Source organism: Lacerta agilis, chromosome 1 (genome assembly GCF_009819535.1).
Source record: "Lacerta agilis isolate rLacAgi1 chromosome 1, rLacAgi1.pri, whole genome shotgun sequence".
NCBI classification, from domain to species: Eukaryota; Metazoa; Chordata; class Lepidosauria; order Squamata; family Lacertidae; genus Lacerta; species Lacerta agilis.
Window position 1 is genome coordinate 20,437,990 of NC_046312.1, and position 19,855 is coordinate 20,457,844.

The 19,855-nt window shown below is 43.6% G+C and overlaps 1 protein-coding gene across 1 annotated transcript in view; it reads right to left on the reverse strand.

Annotated features, from left to right (window-relative positions):
- Window positions 1-19,855, reverse strand: part of UNC79 (unc-79 homolog, NALCN channel complex subunit) — a 129,543-nt gene that overhangs the window by 64,869 nt on the left and 44,819 nt on the right. Inside the window, 24 exon segments of the mRNA XM_033140685.1 lie at window positions 2,292-2,318; window positions 2,321-2,422; window positions 2,425-2,461; window positions 3,902-3,982; window positions 3,985-4,023; window positions 4,025-4,102; window positions 4,104-4,115; window positions 5,257-5,295; window positions 5,297-5,418; window positions 5,421-5,438; window positions 6,300-6,457; window positions 7,721-7,764; window positions 7,766-7,801; window positions 7,803-7,856; window positions 7,859-7,873; window positions 8,421-8,441; window positions 8,444-8,502; window positions 9,556-9,612; window positions 9,615-9,696; window positions 13,514-13,741; window positions 14,661-14,906; window positions 16,353-16,493; window positions 18,313-18,436; window positions 19,414-19,604. Of these exon segments, the coding sequence (XP_032996576.1) occupies window positions 2,292-2,318; window positions 2,321-2,422; window positions 2,425-2,461; window positions 3,902-3,982; window positions 3,985-4,023; window positions 4,025-4,102; window positions 4,104-4,115; window positions 5,257-5,295; window positions 5,297-5,418; window positions 5,421-5,438; window positions 6,300-6,457; window positions 7,721-7,764; window positions 7,766-7,801; window positions 7,803-7,856; window positions 7,859-7,873; window positions 8,421-8,441; window positions 8,444-8,502; window positions 9,556-9,612; window positions 9,615-9,696; window positions 13,514-13,741; window positions 14,661-14,906; window positions 16,353-16,493; window positions 18,313-18,436; window positions 19,414-19,604 (2,011 nt within the window).

The window sequence follows — 19,855 nt, forward strand, 5'->3', positions numbered from 1 at the left end:
CGCTCCTGGTTCCGCTCGCAGCCTCAGACCGCGCTCTCGTGGGCGCGCGTCTCTCTCCGCCCCGGAGCAAGGCCGGGACGTTTTGCAGTTTTTCCTCTGTCCTGAGTGTGTGTTAGGGGAGCCTTGACAAAGCACCTGTTGGTGTGGAAGAGAGGAGTCCTAACTTGGATCTGTGTTCATGTGCAAAATCTATCGCCATTGTCATTAAGGGGGCAGGGAACTCCCCTAAAAGGTTTGAACACTACGAACTACTACAGCCACCTGTATGCAAGTCAGCACAAACATCACAGGCTTCTCTGGTGCAATTCTGTGCTTTATTTAGCAAGAGAGGAGGTTGGAGAGGTGAACATAGCCTCTGGTCTGGAATATTAAGGGTAAAAGACACTAAGATTATTGTAAAAGCCAGCAGTCTTCAATTAGACATGGGACAAACATTTAACACAAGTGTGCAGTTGAGGACTCATTTTTTTAAAAACAACAACAACAAATCAAATATTTGTATGCTGTTGCAACCCACCTTGGATCAGGCTATGACCTGGTAGTGGTCCCCAGGGTGGATAAAAATGAATGATTTAAAAAAAATTGGATTTTTTTATTTAAATCGGATTTTTTTTATTTAAATCGGATATTTTTTAAAATTTAAATCGGATTTTTAAAAATAAAATGCAGTGTTATATTGTTTAAATGTCGCAATGGTTTGGCGGCTCCCAGGTTTTTTTCCCCTTCGGAAACGGTCCAAGTGGCTCTTTGGTCTTAAGGTTGCAGACCCCTGGTCTAGTATGCTAAACATGATCATTGTGAGGACTGGACTGAACCACACACCTCCTCCTCACACTCAAATATCTGAATATTTTGCCTAAATGTTCCCTCTTGTCTTGGAACCAATGATGTTACTGTACACAAATGCAGCATGTACCTTGAGTTTGTTCTGGTGTCCCACCAAGTGCTGGAGCAGGATTGCTCATAGCCTCATCAGCCTATAGCTAAATGAAAATAAAATAAAGGCCTGTTAATATTAGACTAAAGACCGTCCCTCTCTGCAGCCACCACCCATAACTCAGTGCCAGGGCACATGTTGTAACTATTACTGAAAAAACCTAAAGAGTTCAAGCATAGCAATGAGACTCTCGTGGGTTCGTGTCCCATGTTGGGCAAAAGATACCTGCATTGCAGGGAGCTGGACTAGATTGCCCTTGTGGGGTCCCCTTCCAACTCTTCAGGTCTATTATTCTAGGATGTTAGTGCTTTGATCAAGTGCTTTCTTTGCCATGTCTAGTGATTTTGATAGAGAACGAAAACAAAGGGTGGGGGGACCTTGAACAGTTGGTATTAAACGTAAGCATCTAGGACATCATGATTTCCCAAAATGTGTCCAAGCATTCATTCAGGTGCTCTACAAAGTGTCTGTGGATCTGTGGGTTGAAGACGAGAGATGACGCATCCTCATATTAAATATCATATTGATATTTAACTGTTTTTCTACTACTACCTTTAATTTTTACATTGCTTACAATTTGATATCTATCGAGTTCAATTGCATACAATAAAACATACTATATAAGAAATGAAGAGGAACAGAAAAACACAATAAAAAATCATAGCATCTTACAATAGCTACAAATAGCAGGACCTTCAAGTGGTCTGTGCGAGAGGGAGCGTTTGGGAACCAATGTAGCAATTATATCAAGTATGATGGCCCATATAGTGTTTAACAATACTTTGAGGAACATGCTACGGAGTGTTCTAGTAACAAGAGTTAAAAGAATTAATTAGTCCCAGTATTCCTTTTTGTCAAAATACTGTCTTATAAACTATTGGTTTAAAGGTAAAGGGACACCCCTGACCATTAGGGTCCAGTCGTGGACAACTCTGGGGGTTGTGGTGCTCATCTCGCTTTATTAGCCGAGGGAGCTGGCATACAGCTTCCGGGTCATGTGGCCAGCATGACTAAGCCGCTTCTGGCAAACCAGATCAGTGCACGGAAACGCTGTTTACCTTCCCGCCCGGAGAGGTCCCTATTATCTACTTGCACTTTGACTTGCTTTTGAACTGCTAGGTTGCAGGAGCAGGGAGCCGAGCAATGGGAGCTCACCCGTTGCGGGGATTACACCGCTGACCTTCTGATCGCAGCCCTAGGCTCAGTGTTTTAACCCACAGCGCCACCCTGGTCCCTGGAGTAATGTTTATATCCATCTAAAAGAGAATCTATTCAAACATGCATGAAAACCTAGAAGCAATTTGGTAACAGAGTTGAATTGAGAAAGGAGAATGAAAGAGAGACAATACTCAACGGATTTTGCTTGTAAGGGTTTCTGGAGAGAAAGTGCCCTCTTGGATTCCACCGGGCCCTTCACACTGTCTCTCAAAGAGCGCACGCTCTTCCTGTCGTTCGGGCAAACCGAGCTTCTCTTGATTTTCCACACGCTGTATCGCTTAAGTTGGCAACATTCGTCCGTACAGCCTTAATCGCTTTTTGAATTAGAATGAAACAAGTAAAGTTTAATTTCTTGGCATGTTCCAGACCAAATTGTTCCAGGGAACCCCACACCTTCAAAGCACCATGTGCATCCGTTGCAAAGAAGGATTTCAGATTGTCAGCCCCACTCCTTTCGGCAGATGAGCACAGACGGATACTAAACATGGAGTTCAAATGTGCCTCAACCCAACATCTGCACAAACAACTTTTCTGATACAGGAAACCAGTTCAGATGTTATGAATCCCAGCCCACAAAAAATCAGTCATTTTCAGCAAAGCTATCAAATGGTTTTCTAACCAGAATTTTCTATTCTACTACTACTACTACTATTACTATTATTTAGTAGTAGTAGTATTTTTACCCCACCAATCTGACTGGGGTTGTCCCCAGCCCACCACTCGAGTGGCTTCGAACAGAATATACAAAAACACAACAGAACATCACACATTAAACATCATAACAGAGGCAGTCTGCAGAAAATCTAAACAATTATGTTTCCGGTTTGTGATGTAAATATAATAGTCAACTGAACCACTGACCATTTCAGGTACCTCATGGAAGACCTTTTGATGCCCACAGGCCAATGCAGCTTTTCAATTTTTTTATTGGCCAGTGGTATTTTATGTTTCAATGTTGTACCTCCACCCCAATCTGTTATGATACAGCCGTATAAAAATACATGATATATAGATAATATATATATATATATATATATATATATGTGTGGTGTGTGTGGGTTGTATGAACAAGATCCTGTTTCATATGTTAATTTAGAGAGAGTTGCTTAAAGACCAGAGTTTGCTAGTCCTGATTTCATGACTGATAAAACATGGTTTTATGAACCATGTGTCACCTCCGTTTGTCTGGTTTTTAAGAACTTTGGGGGCAAGACATTTCACTCCCATAAGGCAGCTCCCATTAGGGCAGAGCTGTACTTCTGGAGTCATCAACAAATTTAACAGGTGTTCTTGAGAGTTGTTCCCTCACCAGTGTGGTGAGTTGAGAGCCAGTGTGATATAGTGCTTAAAGAGCAGTAGACTCATAATCCAGGGAACTGGGTAATCCGGTGAACCGGGTTCACGTCTCCCGCTCCTCCACATGCAGCTGCTGGGTGACCTTGGGCTAGTCACACTTCTTTGAAGTCTCTCAGCCCCACTCACCTCACAGAGTTGTTGTTGTGGGGGAGGAAGGGAAAGGAGAATGTTAGCTGCTTTGAGACTCCTTCGGGTAGTGATAAAGCGGGAGATCAAATCCAACTCTTTCTCTTCTTCTTACCAAGGAAGCAGAACATATAGCATGGCCTTCTACCACCCCCTGTTTGTAACAGAAGGCCTTATGAGATTAGGAACATTTAACTGTAGCATATTATCCCCTCCACATAGACACCCCACCCACACCCAAACAGTCCAACATTGGGAAGTGACACTTACTCGTTGGGGAATGGGAAGTTCCTTGTTGCAATCCAGGTGAAGCTGTGCCTCGAGAGAGAGGGTTTCAAACCTATTCCACAGAAGAATTCCCAGCTCAATGCCGGAATGTCTTGCTTGAAGGGAAAGGAAGCACAAAAGCTTGCTAAGGATGGTGGGCCTGTCCTTGACGACAGTATCAAACTGGAAATCAAGGCAGAAGGCAAAGGCCCTAGAGAGGAGAAATGAAAAAAGCAAGTGTAAAAAACCACATACTTTAATTGTGGTGTCACTAGGGCTTAAACACACCTCCCACAGCCACTACAATTAGGCTTCAAAAAAGCCTTGGATCATAGGATGTAGAGTTGGAAGGGACCATGAGAACCATCTAATCCAGGGTCAGCAAACGTTTTCAGCAGGGGGCCGGTCCCACCTGTCCCTCAGACCTTGTGGTGGGCCAGACTATATTTTGAAAAAAAGAATGAACGAATTCCTATGCCCACAGATAACCCAGGGATGCATTTTAAATAAAAGGACACATTGTACTCATGTAAAAACACACTGATTCCCGGAACATCTGCGGGCCGGATTTAGAAGGCATTTGGGCCAGGATCTGGCCCCCGGACCTTAGTTTACCTACCCATGATCTAATCCAACCTGCTGTGGTACACAACCCTGAGATTAGAGTCTCATGCTCTACCAACTGAGCTATCCCAGCGCCTTCCAAATTGAAGGTTACTTTTGAACCCTAATTTCAAGGGGGGAGGCAGGCAGAGGCACACGACCTTGTGGGCCTCTGCAGTCCAGTGTAGGCATTGTGTGGGGCAACCCATGGGCCTAGTCTCTCTGCCATTGGGGGACCTAAACAGCCCCAACTCATCCTAGGAAATCAGCTGGGGCAGCTTCGTCCCTCCCCCCCACTCCCTACAAACCATTTATCCAACCTTACAATCTTTTCTGCATCATTTCTAGCCGCCCCTTTTACTCCTATAAAATTGTCCTCTCATGTCGCTCTTCCTCCCCCTCCTGCCTCCCTTTCCTCAACGTTCTCTGCTGCTTATAATGCTTCCTACACAACCCTTTTAGTATATGGGGGCTTAATTCCAGGCAGATGGCATGGGCAGGGAGCCAGCTGCTTTGGACACAGCTCATCGCAGGGACAAAAAAATGCTATCCCTCCCCATAGGACGGAATAATAGCTCACAATTTCATCAAGAAGATTGAGAGATTGCGCAAGCGGGTTTGACCCACATCTTTGACATGTTTTGCCCCTAGCAAGAAAGCAAGCTCAGAAAATAGCACAAGAACGTGGACGCTTCCGTTCGGTATACTGCTGGCTTTGACCATGTTTCCTTTGCCGCTGGTTAACCTACCTGCAGAGCTGGCCTCTTTATGGTATCTAGCAACAGGCCCTGCTCTGGTAGCCACAGCTGGGTTGACATCCTCAACAGCTGTTAGGAAGCAGCAAAAGGCATGTGCTAAGGAATACTTCAGGCAAGTGGTTTTTGGTCACGAGTGAATATCCAGGAACCGACCATCACAGCTACTTTCTCCACTGCAGCAGACAGCAAGTCCCAAGATAAAGAACAAAAAAACACATTAAGCAGACATTAAGAACAGAATATCTTGCTGCCTCGGTCAGCGGCCCGTGTAGTCCAGCATCCTGCTCTCACAGTGGCCAACCAGATGCCCGTGGGAAGTTTTGTGAGAGAAACCCATGAAAAGAAGACCCACATTTTCCGTTCCCTCCAGGTCCCTTTTCAGCTTGGGTGAAAGGTTCGACAGAAACATTTTGAAAGTTGTAACTAACTTATAGTCATTGTGCCAGTCCCGGGTCAAAGTGGCTCTTTGGCTAGCTAAATGTTCCATCGTTTCATCATAGCAGAAAGTGCGAGAGGTTCAGCAAGCAATAGGGCACTGGAAAGGTGTAATCCTGGGTTTCTGGCACCAATTTACAACCAGAAAAATAGGTGGGTTTTAGAGTAAGGAGAGACACCATAGCCAGCTGCTTTTTGTATTTTCTAATGCAATAAATATCTGGAAATTGTAGGTTTGTTTCATTTCCTTTGCTTAAAACTCACATTTCCCCCCATTCAGTTCATGACAAAAGACTTGGCAATAAATGGCTGGCATTTGTTATTCACATTGGGGGGGATTAACCATTTTTGGCCCAGGTGCCACATTGACCACTGCAACCCAATTATTTTTAGTTGCATTGCTTTGTTGCTCTGTTGTTTGCCAGCCAGGGCTCCTCTGCAAGGAAGCGCAAAAACAGAAATGGTATAAATAGAAACAACAACATACCATCATCCCTGGCATTGGCCATGCTAACTGGGGCTTATGGGAGTTGTAGTCCAAAGGTTCTGGAGGGCTACAGATTCCACACTTACATCATTTTTTAATGTTAAAAGCTTACCTGCTTCGAACCTTATCTTCCAGTCTTTGCTGTTGAAGTTGCTATTGATGATGGTCCAGAAAATATCAGCTCCATGTGGGAGAGACAGAGCATGAAGAAGGAGGGGCACTGCCAGCGAAGAAAGCTGGGAGAATTCTGATTTGACAACTCTCCATAAGCTGAGAGAGAGAGACAGAGAGGTGACACAAGCAAATCAGCTTGCAATCTGTTTATCTTCCCAACTTCACAAAATGGTTGCATTACTTTGCTGAGAGCATAATGGAAGCTGCTGCTCTCCAGGAACTTCTTACTCCACCCTGGAGAGCCAGAGAACCCAGTTCTAGCACTGTTTTCCCTCCCAAAAGGAGATGCAGGAGAAATTATCTTCCCACCACACCCAGATGTACCACTATCCTGCAACTCAAATGGCAGGTTTAAACAGGAGTGTTAAGCAATGTGTGCTAACATTGTCTCCTATATACAGGGTAGCTCAGTCGGACCTCCTATGGCAGGCATCCCCAAACTGCGGCCCTCCAGATGTTTTGGCCTACAACTCCCATGATTCCTAGCTAACAGGACCAGTGGTCAGGGATGATGGGAATTGTAGTCCAAAACATCTGGAGGGCCAAAGTTTGGGGATGCCTGTCCTATGGTCTTCAGCAACTCAACTGGTATTCAGAATTATATGGCCAGGACTGTCTACAAGGCCACAATTTCTACCTTTGATCACCTGCATGTGAATTTAATGAATTCAGTGGTTTCCCTCCACAAACCACTAGTTTAAATCTAACAATGGACTTGAAACAGGGATGGAGTGAAGGCCTCCTGATGTTCTTGGATTGCATACCACCCTGAGCATTAGCGATGCTGGCAGGGGATGTTGGGAGTTGGAGTCCACCAACAGTGGAACCTCAGGGGTTGTGGCCTCTCCTTCCTTGGAGTTTTTAAGCAGAGGTTGGATGGTCATCTGTCACTGATGCTTTAGCCGAGATTCCTGCTTGCAGGGGGTTGGACTAGATGACTCTGGGTCCTTCCAACCCTACAATTCTATGATCCTGCGAAAATCAAGAGGTCTACAGGTTCCCCAATGCAGATTTAAAAGAAATCTTTAGTTCGTTAGCTGTCACCCATAACTGATTGGCTTTAGCCCAGTCTTCCCTGACAATGGGACCTCCATATGTTTTGAACTACAACACCCATCATGCCTGACCACTGGCCATGTTGGCTGGGGCTGATGGGAGTTGCAGTCCAAAACATCTAGTTGCTGCTCTAGCCTATAAGCTTGCACTTGTTGTTGTTCAGTCGTTCAGTCGTGTCCGACTCTTCGTGACCCCATGGACCAGAGCACGCCAGGCACGCCTATCCTTCACTGCCTCCCGCAGTTTGGCTTGCACTAGCTTCATATAAAGTATCAACTCTTCTCTTGGGCGAAAATAGTATACCTGGCAATCAGCATATGATCCTGAACGTAGGCTAGGGACTGTGGGGTAGTCCTTCCTTGCAATGTATAAACACTCTCCGTGAAAGGCAGAGAATCTTCAAGCAGTTGAGCATGTTAAATAGAATGATCTGGCTCTTCAAAACCGTGCCATTTCCTTCGCCAAATTTAGAAACAAGCAGACAAAATACATGCAATTAATCAGAAACGCCAAGCAGAAGTAATAAGACTTGGTAACTATATTCTGAGCTAAAGCAGAACTGCATCAATTGAACCATGAACTAATATTACATAATAGCAATAGAGACTCAGGGCAATTTAAGCTGCTTATGCATATTAATACTTTCTGGAGATTGTCCCGTGCTTGTGACTACTGAAAACCAGTAACATTATTAAAGAAAAGCGCACACACTTTCGGGAGAAAATACAATGATATCCGCATACAAGTGGAACAAACTTTCGTACTTACATAATGAGGTTTCATTTTTGTCATTCCTGCCCCTCCTCCTGCACCCAAAATCTTCTCCAGTGGGTTGGGGGACCTCTTATCGTACTTCCCCCCTCCACTTAAGAGTTTTATCAAAATGATCAAACAAATAGTCCCCCCAGTTTACCAGTCGGCAAAAATCATCAGTTCAAGTGGAGTGTCTTATCAAGAGACCATTTTATGACATAATCAAAGATCCATAAATGCTTACTTTAACCTGCAATATTGTATAGATTAAGTTTTCAGTGTCACTGGAAGCTGCTGGTAACAGAATTTCCTCTCAGTGTCATTTTTGATGGCTGCTATAAAAAAGCATATGCAAGGTTCACAGACAATTTTGTAGAAAGAAAGAAAGAAAGAAAAGAAAGAAAGAAAGAAAGAAAGAAAGAAAGAAAACCCACAGCTCCCATATATCAGCAGCAGTTCTGATCATCCTGTAAAATAACGCAGCAAAAATTAAAAGCACGGTGAAACATCCAAATTTCTAAGGCCTGTTTAGAAAACAGTCAGCGAGGGAGACGGGCATAATTCCAGCAGGAAAGCATTTTGTAAGGATAGAGGCCAGCACAAATAGGGCCCTGTCACTCATGATATCCATCTGTCAAGACTTTTGTGCCTGATCCTAGGGTCTAGGCAGGTTCATACAGGTACGGGAGATCTTTCAAGTAAGCTGGTGCAAAAACCATTTAGGGATCTAAGCGTAATCACCGGCACATTAAACTGAACCCAGAAAACACACTGGCAACCAGTGTAGCAGATATAAAGATTGGTGTTATATTCTCAATTTGCCTAGGCTCCACAAGCAACTGGGCTATTTGTGTTTGTGGAGGCCAAATGTTTTTTTCCTTGACAGAGGGGTTAGGGGCAGCCTGTGAATGCAGACCCCTCACACAGCTATGATACCCCGGCACCCTGATCAACCAAAATTCCCAGGATTCTTGTGTGGGTGGTGGGGGAGCCATGACTGTTGAAGTGGTATAAGATACAGTGGTACCCGATCGGGTTAGCATACGCTTCAGGTTACATACTCCCGCTAACCGAAAATAACGCTGCAGGTTAAGAACTTGGCTTCAGGATAAGAACAGAAATTGTGCTCTGGCGGTGCAGCAGCGTGGGAGGGCCCCATTAGCTAAAGTGGTGCTTCAGGTTAAGAATAGTTTCAGGTTAAGAAGCGGACCTCCGGAACGAATTAGTACATAACCAGAGGTACCACTGTACTTTAATGTATGGCAATGGATGTATTGAAAGAGTTTGAATTCATGCTGTCAACCAGGCACTAGATTTGGTGGCCATCATAAATCCAGGGTGGCTGTAAAGTGTTTGAAAACACAGTTTGCTCATCTCCACTTGACCTGTGTTTTCCGTTGTCTCTGTGTGATTTCCTGGTTTTCCTCCATGCTTTGATGCTGATTTGTTCTCTCCTCCCCTTCAATTCCTATAATGAACTCAGGTCTAGAATCTAGAAGACTGTCCTCCAGATTATCTGTAGGTTCCTTCAAAAACCAAATATAGAGTGACATTGATTTCAGATGCCTACATTACATGTTCTTAGATCAAGCATTCCGTAGGAGGGTATCTTAAGACATCTTAGATGGATAAACAGACAACAGACTTTGTTTAATTTGTACTTTTGTGTTGTATTTACTAAATACAGTCGTACCTTGGTCTCGGAACAGAATGCGTTCTGGGAGTCCGTTCGACTCCCGGAACTGTTTTGAAAACCAAGACAAAAGCTTCCGATTGGCTGCAGGAGTGTCCTTCAGCCAATTGGAAGCTGTGGAAGCCATGCCAGATGTCAGCTTTCAAAAATCATTTGAAAACCGGAACACTCACTTCCACTTTTCGATCGTTCAGGAGCCGAAACGTACAAGTTCCAAGACGTTCAGCAACCAAGGTACGACTGTACTAACCAGACAAGCAAGCCCAGGATTCAGTATCAGAGTTTTTTTTTTTTTTTTAATAAGATTTTATTATTTTCTATTAAAACAAAAGAAAAACATAGCATAAACACCAACATTAACAATACAAAAACAACACAATACATAAACACAATCAACATTACAATAAAAAGAGACATATACAAACCTTTAAACTAACACTTATCCTCTTACTTTTCTTGGTACTATCTTCTCTGTTTTTGGGGACTTCCCCCGTTCCCTCCACTGTCTTCAAAATCATATATATCTTCTAGGTAGCTTTGTATCTTATTCTATTAACATTTGCCCAATTTTTAATGTGCTTAACTTTACTTAATCATATACCTAATCGCATATAAATCTTAACTTAAACACCAAATCTTAACTTATTTTCTAACAAATAATCTTTCACACAAAAATATCTTCCTAACAGTTTTATCTAACATAACCTACTAAAGCCGATCTTCTATTTAATTCTGCTCAAATATTCAATTTTACTGATTTGACTAAATAGTCTTTAAATTTCTTCCAGTCCTGTGACACCTTCTCCTCCCTCTGGTCCCGGATTCTGGCGGTCAGTTCTGCGAGTTCCATATACTCCATCATCTTCATCTGCCATTCTTCCACCGTTGGTATCTCTTCACCTTTCCATGTTCTTGCCAATAAAATTCTAGCTGCTGTTGTGGCATACATAAACACTCTATCTTGACTGGGTATCTCTTCATTGGTTATGCTCAGAAGAAATGCCTCTGGTTTCTTACAAAAGGTAACTTTCATTACCTTCTTAAGCTCATTGTAAATCCTATCCCAGAAAGCATTTACCGCTGGGCACAACCACCACATATGAAAAAAGGTACCTTTAGCATGTTTACATTTCCAGCATACATCTAACATTTTGGTATTCATCTTAGCTATCTTGACTGGTGTCAAATACCATCTATAAACCATTTTCATTACAGTTAGTCTTGCAGGGAAATGCAAGGGGTGAGATGGCTAAAGATGGCTTTGTTATGTATAATGAGATAAGAATCCAATGTCTTTGTTCAAACCAGGTTTCTCCATGGTTTTAAGTTTGGTGATTAGTTGCAATTCAGCTACTTCTCTTTCCAGTCTATTTCTGAAATTTCTTTGTATTAAGACAGCTACTTTGAGATCTTTTATAGAATGTCCTGGGAGATTGAAGTGTTCTCCTACTGGTTTCTCTGTCTTGTGATTCCTGATATCAGATTTATGTCCATTTATCCTTTGGCGTAGGGTTTGGCCTGTTTGTCCAATATAGAGAGCTGAAGGGCACTGTTGGCATTTGATTGCATACACAATGTTGGAAGATGAGCAATTAAATAGTCCTGAGATGGTGTGTTTGATGTTGTTGGGACCAGTAATGGTGTTATCCGGGTTTATGTGGCAGCAAAGTTGGCATCTGGGTTTATTGCAGGCTCTGGTACCAGTGTCCATGTTGAGTCCTGTTTTTGTATTATTGTGGGTGAGGAGCTGTTTGAGATTGGGTGGCTGTTTGTATGCGATGAAGGGTCTTCCTCCCAGAGCTTGAGAAAGAGAACTGTCATTGTCTAGGAGAGGTTGTAGATCTCTGATGATGCGTTGTACTGTTTTAACTTGGGAGCTGTATGTGATGACTAGTGGTGTTCTGTTATTTCTATTTTGGGTCTGTCTTGCAGCAAGTTCTCTCTGGGTATCAGTCTGGCTCTGTCGATCTGTTGTTTAACTTCATCAGGTGGATATTTTAGTTCTAAAAAGGTTTGCTGTAGATCTCTTAGGTGAGAGTCTCTGTCTGTAGAGTTGGAACAGATGCGGCTGTAACGTAGGGCCTGGCTATATACAATGGATTGTTTGGTATGTTTGGGATGGTAGCTAGAAGCATGTAGATATGTTTGTCGGTCAGTTGGTTTACGGTATAAGGTGGTGTCTATGTGTCCATCCTGTTTTTATAGTAGTGTCCAAAAAGTGTATTTCTTGCATAGATTGGTTCATAGTTAGGTTGATGGTGGGGTGAAAGTCATTGAATGTCTTGTGGAAGGTGTCCAGGGTCTGTTGACCATGTGTCCAGATAATAAAAATATCATCAATGTAACGCAGGTACAAGAGAGGTTTGAGTGGGTAGGAGTTTAGGAAACGTTCTAAATCTGCCATGAAGATGTTGGCATACTGTGGGGCCATGAGGGTGCCCATTGCTGTGCCGTTGATCTGAAGGAACAGGTCCTCACCAAATTTGAAGTTGTTGTGGGTAAGGACAAAATGACAGAGTTTCGTAGCAAAGTCTGCTGTGGTTTTATCTAACTGCAGCCGTTTAGAGTCGTCAACAGGTTTTCCACACTTATCAGCCTATCACCCATTCCCACCACCCTTCTGAGTAATACCCCTCCCCACTCCCCCACTATATTTAAGGATCTGGTGACTTCTGTTTCAGTGTATCTGAAGAAGTGTGCATGCACACGAAAGCTCATACCAGGAACAAACTCAGTTGGTCTCTAAGGTGCTACTAGAAAGAATTTTCGATTTTGTTTTGACTTTTAATGAGGGTGAAAGAAGAGAGTGCAAAATATGGTCTGAAGCTCAACATCAAAAAAAACTAAGCTCATGGCCACTGGTCCAATCACCTCCTGGCAAATAGAAGGGGAAGAAATGGAGGCAGTGAGAGATTTCACTTTCTTGGGTTCCATGATCACTGCAGATGGTGACAGCAGTCACGAAATTAGAAGACGCCTGCTTCTTGGGAGAAAAGCAATGACAAACCTAGACAGCATCTTAAAAAGCAAAGACATCACCTTGCCAACAAAGGTCCGTATAGTTAAAGCTATGGTTTTCCCAGTAGTAATGTATGGAAGTGAGAGCTGGACCATAAAGAAGGCTGATCGCCGTAGAATTGATGCTTTTGAATTATGGTGCTGGAGGAGACTCTTGAGAGTCCCATGGACTGCAAGAAGATCAAACCTATCCATTCTCAAAGAAATCAGCCCTGAGTACTCACTAGAAGGACAGATCCTGAAGTTGAGGCTCCAGTACTTTGGTCACCTCATGAGAAGAGAAGAATCCCTAGAAAAGACCCTGATGTTGGGAAAGATGGAGGGCACAAGGAGAAGGGGACGACAGAGGATGAGATGGTTGGACAGTGTTCTCGAAGCTACTAACATGAGTTTGGCCAAACTGCGAGAGGCAGTGAAGGATAGGTGTGCCTGGCGTGCTCTGGTCCATGGGGTCACGAAGAGTCGGACACGACTGAACGACTGAACAACAACACACACTTAAACAACACATCTTTCCATCCAGGCAATATGCAAAGCATCCCTGAGTCTACAACAGATACAAGCAAGAGGTTTGCTTGAACACTACATCAAGGACAGTGTGCATTGAGTGTTGCACATCTCTTATTGCTTACCACTAGCCGAATTTCTTCTTTAGGGGCTAGTCTCTCCAGCAGTTCACAAGCCAGCTGGTAGCACAAGATACTGGACTGACACAGGTTGCATTCAATGGCCTTCTCATCTTTTTGACAGGTATGAGAGCCACCCCAGGGGGCTTGGAACACATTGTTGATGATAGCAATTATGTCTTTGGATATGCTGTTCTCTAAACCCAGGGTAATGCCGTCATCTTGCAATTCCATCTGAAAAGCAAGTTTTAAGGAGCATAATTAATGAAGCAACTGAAACACACGCTATTGACATAAGACAAAATCTATAAGCAAGCACCTCCTAGGCTACTCTTTTTCTTTTAAAAAAAGAAAGACAGATGTTCCATGCCTTCAAAACAGCTGTGTAAGAGGCAGAAGTCAACAGGTGAAAATCACTACTCCACCATGCCAGGGAAAACTGCAACCGTTGAAATTCTTCTTGCCAAGCTGCTGTTGAAAGTAAACAATCTCTATCAGGGGAATAAAGCAGAGGTGGGTGATCTGGGGCCTCCAGATGTTGCCGCCAACATCCCTAACTGTTTGGCCATACTGGCAGGGTCTAAGGGGAGTTTGAGTTCAGAGGTTTGCCGCAGATTCTCTAACCAGTCTACAAAATGTGAGGTTGGAGGAGATCGCCCGAATAATGGCAAATAATATGAGTAGAGAAAAGGAAGTTTAGGTCCTGGGGTTAGTAGCATGTGATCTGATTTGCTTTGTCCCAAAGCTGCACCAACTTCAAGTGGAAGAAATGCATCCACAACCTTGTGAAGTCCAATTTTACCAGGTTCTCACTTTCTTTGGGCTACATTGTTTGATACTAACATAACATGGATTAGGTGACAAGGAATGATGCGACTTCCGGGCCACCCATTATACTATATACATTCCTCTCTTGCAAACCGGATCTCGGAAAACAAGCTGAGACTATTCTATGCATCCAAAATCTCATTGTGCAAATGCAGAACCAAGCATCACAAGTGACTCGCCACTCTTGGATTTGCATGGTTTCCCATGTATAACATTTATAAACAACAACAGCATTATTAGATAGCCCTCCAGAAACTCGTGCATCGCCCTGGAGCTTTATTTCCAGCCTAGTTTAAAATGCCAGAATTCTCTTTTGCATTGTCACCTGCTTTAAGATGAGGTCGAACATCAGGATGAAACAATTCAGATTCATTCTTCATCGTCGCAGTCAAAGGTCAATAGCCCTCCCTCCTCCTCCTCCTCCGCCTCCTCCTCCTGGGTGCCCAAAGTTCTTGAAAGGACTACGGAAGGGGCTTCGCATGGGGCTGCGAAATGGACTCTGAAATGGGCTTGGGAACGGGCTCAGTGTATTGTGCTGAACTCTGTGCCCTGGATCAGAGGCAATGCTCACCTAGAGAAGTATGAAGAACCCAGCATGCACAGAATCAGTGCTAAGCTCTTGCGGAATGACTAGCATGAAACAAACACATCAACATTTTGCCATAGAAACAAGGAGGCAGTTCATTTAAATTAGGGTCGTCAAATGATTTGGGGGAAATGCCCTGCCTTGCTTCTGTGCATTTAACAGCAGGCTTCTATGGAGCAAAACCTTTTTAAATGCAAAAAAAAACAGCATGGAGATCATCATTATTACCTGCTATTGATCAAGCTGCACGTGAGTTAAACATCGCTTTAAAATAAAGAAAGAAAAAGGTGACAACAATATCTCAAAGGTACCTTCCCTGAAATCACAGCTAAGCACATCTACAAAGTGGTTTAAAAATGTCTTACGGGGATTGATGAAGTGTTTCTTAAAATGAAACTGTTCACAGGCATAATACAGAGAAATATAGGTGCTCTGACTTAAATCATGTTAGAATGATGTGACCGAGGGTCAAGTAAGATATGGGACACCGTCCACACAATTAGAAACTGCATAAATGTTTTTAAGTAAACAGCAAGCTCAAAGAACCTGGTCCCAATGGGGAACCTGGTAGAGGGAAAATTTAACCCTTTACTACCCACTGTGATCCCAACGGATTGGGCACTAGGCACATGCTTTTTGTATTGGAAAGAAAGCTCCCATTCACACAAATAGATTTCCTTCCCTATGCAAATAGCGGGGATTGGAGAATAGGGCACTCCAGAATGGAACCCCAGCAAGTGGGGAAAAGGTTGAAACCACTCAATGCACCTACCATTTGCGTTTAATTAAAAACAACAACAACCATTCACATAATAGTTAATTTCTTTTTTTAAACTTATTAAATTTATATACTGCCCTTCGTCTGAAGATCACAAGGTGGTTTACAAGATAAAATTGCAAGGATAAAATCACATCCAACTCTGGCTCTGATCATAAACACATCTACATGCAATTAAGCCTCACCAGATTCACCATGGTTTACTTCTCAGTAAGTGTGTTTCAAATGCTACATACTCTTGTGTCGCTGAATTCAGTGGAGTTTAGAAAACAACACACTACATTTTCGCTGGATTTCACCAGCTGCCTTTGCCAAAAGAGTTGAGACATGCTTTTTCCCTCTGATCATAAAGTGTTAAGTCGTGGGTGGACACAGCAGACGACACAGTGATTTCCAAACAGCTCTTGTTTATTCTCAGACTGGAACAGAACTGAGCTGAAGGCCTCAGCAACCTGCTTATATAGAACTCAGCTACAAAGCAACAGTAACAACTTTCCGCAGTTAACCAATCCCTGAACGTCCTTTACAATCCTTCTTTTGCATATGCGGACCTGAGTGAAAACTGCAGCAGAATGAACTATATACACACACCCGTAGTGGCCTAGGGTGAGAACTTCAATACATAACATAAAGGTAAACTGATAATGAATTACCCTTCGAGCTGCAAGGTTCCCAGTTAGTTCTGTTACTCTTGATTTCCTCTGATTTGCCAGCTCTTTTACAGAATTAACCCCATCAGAAAACATACTGATCAGTAGCTGAAGAGGGACCACAATGTCTAATTCAGATAACACCTAAAAGAGGGAGAGAGAGAGAGTTCTCAGATCAGACCAAAAATGCAGTGAATGCTAATATTAGCACTAGACCAAAATGAACAGTGAATTTAAGCAGCCATTTAATGTAGGGGAGTTCCATTCCCCCCCCAAAAAAAAAGAGGTGCCAGAAACTCACCATGAATTCCTCCCTTGTTCTCTTATAATGGCCTTGGTGCCCACCTGAGAGGTGCCAGAACTGAGTTACAGTGAGTTCTGGCTGAAAAAAAGCCCTGTTAGGGACCTCTGTAAGTTTTGATGCACTGTTGGGAATTAAAAATGGAGCATTTGGGATCGTCTACACCTGCCTAGTGTGATAATATCATGCGTACATGGCTTTCAACACCAGAGGCTGGAGTGCACTGGGTCCAGACGAAGCTGTATTGTGTAAACAGCCTAGGGCTGCTGCATCAGGTGCCTGAAGCTGTATTATCCCCATATTGTGGAAGAGGAGGTAACAAGACTGAAGGGTAGTGACTTAGAATCAGAGTTGGAAGGGACCCTGAGGGCCATCTAGTCCACCGCCCTGCAATGCAAGAATCTCAACATGCTTGTCAGGTTTCAGTGAATTCCGATCCTTCCCCCTCGCGCGGCAGACAGCCAAGGAAGCTCTTACCGTGTCTTTATTCAATATCACAGTGAGAGGCCTCTGTATGCTGCCTCTTGGGTTAATAGCATTGCTCCAACTGAGTTCCTCCCCCCTCCCTTCCTAGCAACAGCACTTCCCCTTAAGGTGGCCGCCAGGGGCTAATTGTCTCTGAGTCCTTTGCTCTTCCACTTTCAATGCACGCCGTGTTCTGGGAGAAGCAGGGGTCAGAAATGCTCTCCAGTGATAACGTGTCAGCTCTGGCTCTGGCTCCTTCTCCCAACACCTCCCAACTCTTCTGTTCACCTGTCTATGAGCTGTGACCTTCCTCAAACCACTGCTGTAATTTGATACTGCCTTCCTCTTCTTTGGAAGCTTCAGGAGGAGGAGGAGACGGTCTCCACCATTCCTCCTCAGTCTCACCCCCTTCAGTCCAGCCTCTGACAATAGTGTTTATAGCTCCTGAGATCTGAAGTGGGATTTCCTTCCTGGCTCGCAGGCACATGCTTCGCTTACAGCAAGCTCTTACCACCCAGAGGTGGCATGTCCTGTTTCACTGCCAGGGGAGAAGCCGGATGTGCTGCCCCACCCCTGTTGAAGCCTCGCTTACCCGGGTCATATGGTGGCACCTGCAAGATATAACCAGAAGCTGCTGCCACCACTTCTCTGCCAGCAGCAAGGCAGGGCACCTGCGGGGGGGGGGGGGGGGAGACTGTCTCTGGGGGTTCTGCCACTCGAGGCAGCTGCCTCAGCATGCCTTGTGAACAGGCAGGCCCTGCTACCCCCCAAAAAAACAGCAAAGCAGACCAAATCTCTGCTTGGGAAGGCAGGCCGAAAATCCGATAAATACTGATACGTAAAAGCCATGCTGCTGCTAACGGAGTGTTAATAAAATAATAATGATAATGATGATTATTTATTATTTGTACCCCACCCATCTGGCTGGGTTTCCCCAGCCACTCTGGACAGCTTCCAGCAAACAATAAAAACATAATAAAACGTCAAACATTAAAAAACCTCCCGATACAGGGCTGCCTTCAGATGCCTTCTATAGTTCTTTATCTCCTTGAGATTTGATGGGAGGGTGTTCCCCAAGGAGGGCGCCAGTAACTATGTTAAACTATGTTTAACTATGAGGGTTAGTGAATAATTATAATCCTGTTGAAACAGAGACAAGGTTGAAACGGAGACAAGGAATGAAGGGGGAGCACTTACATGAAGCCAGAGTAAAGCTTGCTCTTGTACAGAAGAAGGATATCCCGTAAACCGACAGCTTATGAAGCCAAACATCTCCTCCATGGAAAAAGGGAGCGGGCACAGCTCAATATCAAACATTTTGCTACAGAGCCCAAAGGACAAAAAGGCTTATCAGTAAGTTCTTCTCGCAGGCTCTTTTCACAAAAGACCAAAAGTTGTACATAACACGAGAAAAACGAAACCTTTGTATTTGTTTGTTTGTCTGTCAAACCTATAAATGGCCTTTCAGGCAAAGGTGCCTCCCAATATAGTTTACTGCTATATGAAATAAAATACCTACAGGTTCTGCTTTACAAACACAAAGCTTTCTCTGGAATCGATTCCTTAGGTAAGCGTTCGCATAATGAGTCAACAATTTCCACTGATTCCTATGGGGACATTTCTAATACTTTCCCAACCACAGAATTTTCATAAAGCATAACCTGCATTTCTAATGTTCCCTTCAACCACTTAGTAAAAACCAGCATTAAATATTATTTTATAATATTTCTTGCCTGCCCTCCACAGTAAAATCCAGGGCAGATTGCAAAAATAGCATAACACAATTTGAAAACCAAATAGAACTACTCATCCATATACAACAATCATCAGATTAAGCAGGTTAACCTGAAGCACGAACCGGCAACCCTGTCTCCGTTCAATTTTAAAACCGTGGCCCATCTGTAGACCTTTATGACTACAGAAAAAGCATAAAAAAGGTGAACAGGGCTAAGGACCCTCTGATCCCCTATAAATTTGAGCACTGGCCCCAAATCAAATCTCCGCTTATTGAAAAGAAACCACTCAATGGATGAGAAGTAATGAGCATCCTAAATATCACAACCGATGGATTTGAAGCTTAAAGCATTCCATCTTACAAGCTGCTTCAGGGTGCCTCCAGATGTTTGAAGCAATATATAAATACAAACAGACTAAAGAGTAACTAACTTTGGCGTTCCATTTTCGAAAGCCCAGATGCCATTTTTCCCCAATCTGAAATTTGATTGACACATGCACAGAAGCCTCCACCAAGAGTTGGAAAGCTTCCACGTCCTCCTACTTCCACGTCCTCCTACTTACCTTAATACTTCCCTGAACTCCTTCAGCTGATTGTCTGGCACCTCAGTCCTGATGGCTTCCAGCCATTCCGGCATAATGCAATCCCACACAGGTTGGTTGATTACATTGTACGGAATTAAGCACAGGATCCGGTTCAGACCTTCCTTCAACTGCGTCACCGTGCTGCAGGACTTGTCCCAGTATCCACCCACCTAAGGGAATTTATAGGGGGAAAGACTTCATTAAGGACTCTTTCCCCCCTCCCCCTTCAAACAGCCCAACACATACATGGCACCATGCAGTCATGAAACACTAGTGAATAGTCAACAACAGTACATTTTCCTCTCTCCTGTCGCAAGAACAATGAAAGCGAAGCTAAACTCTGCAATTTGAGGTGGCCAAAAGAGCTTGTGATGGCTTGTGCCCACTGGCAACACCAAGATTAAGGAGGTGCTGAATGACA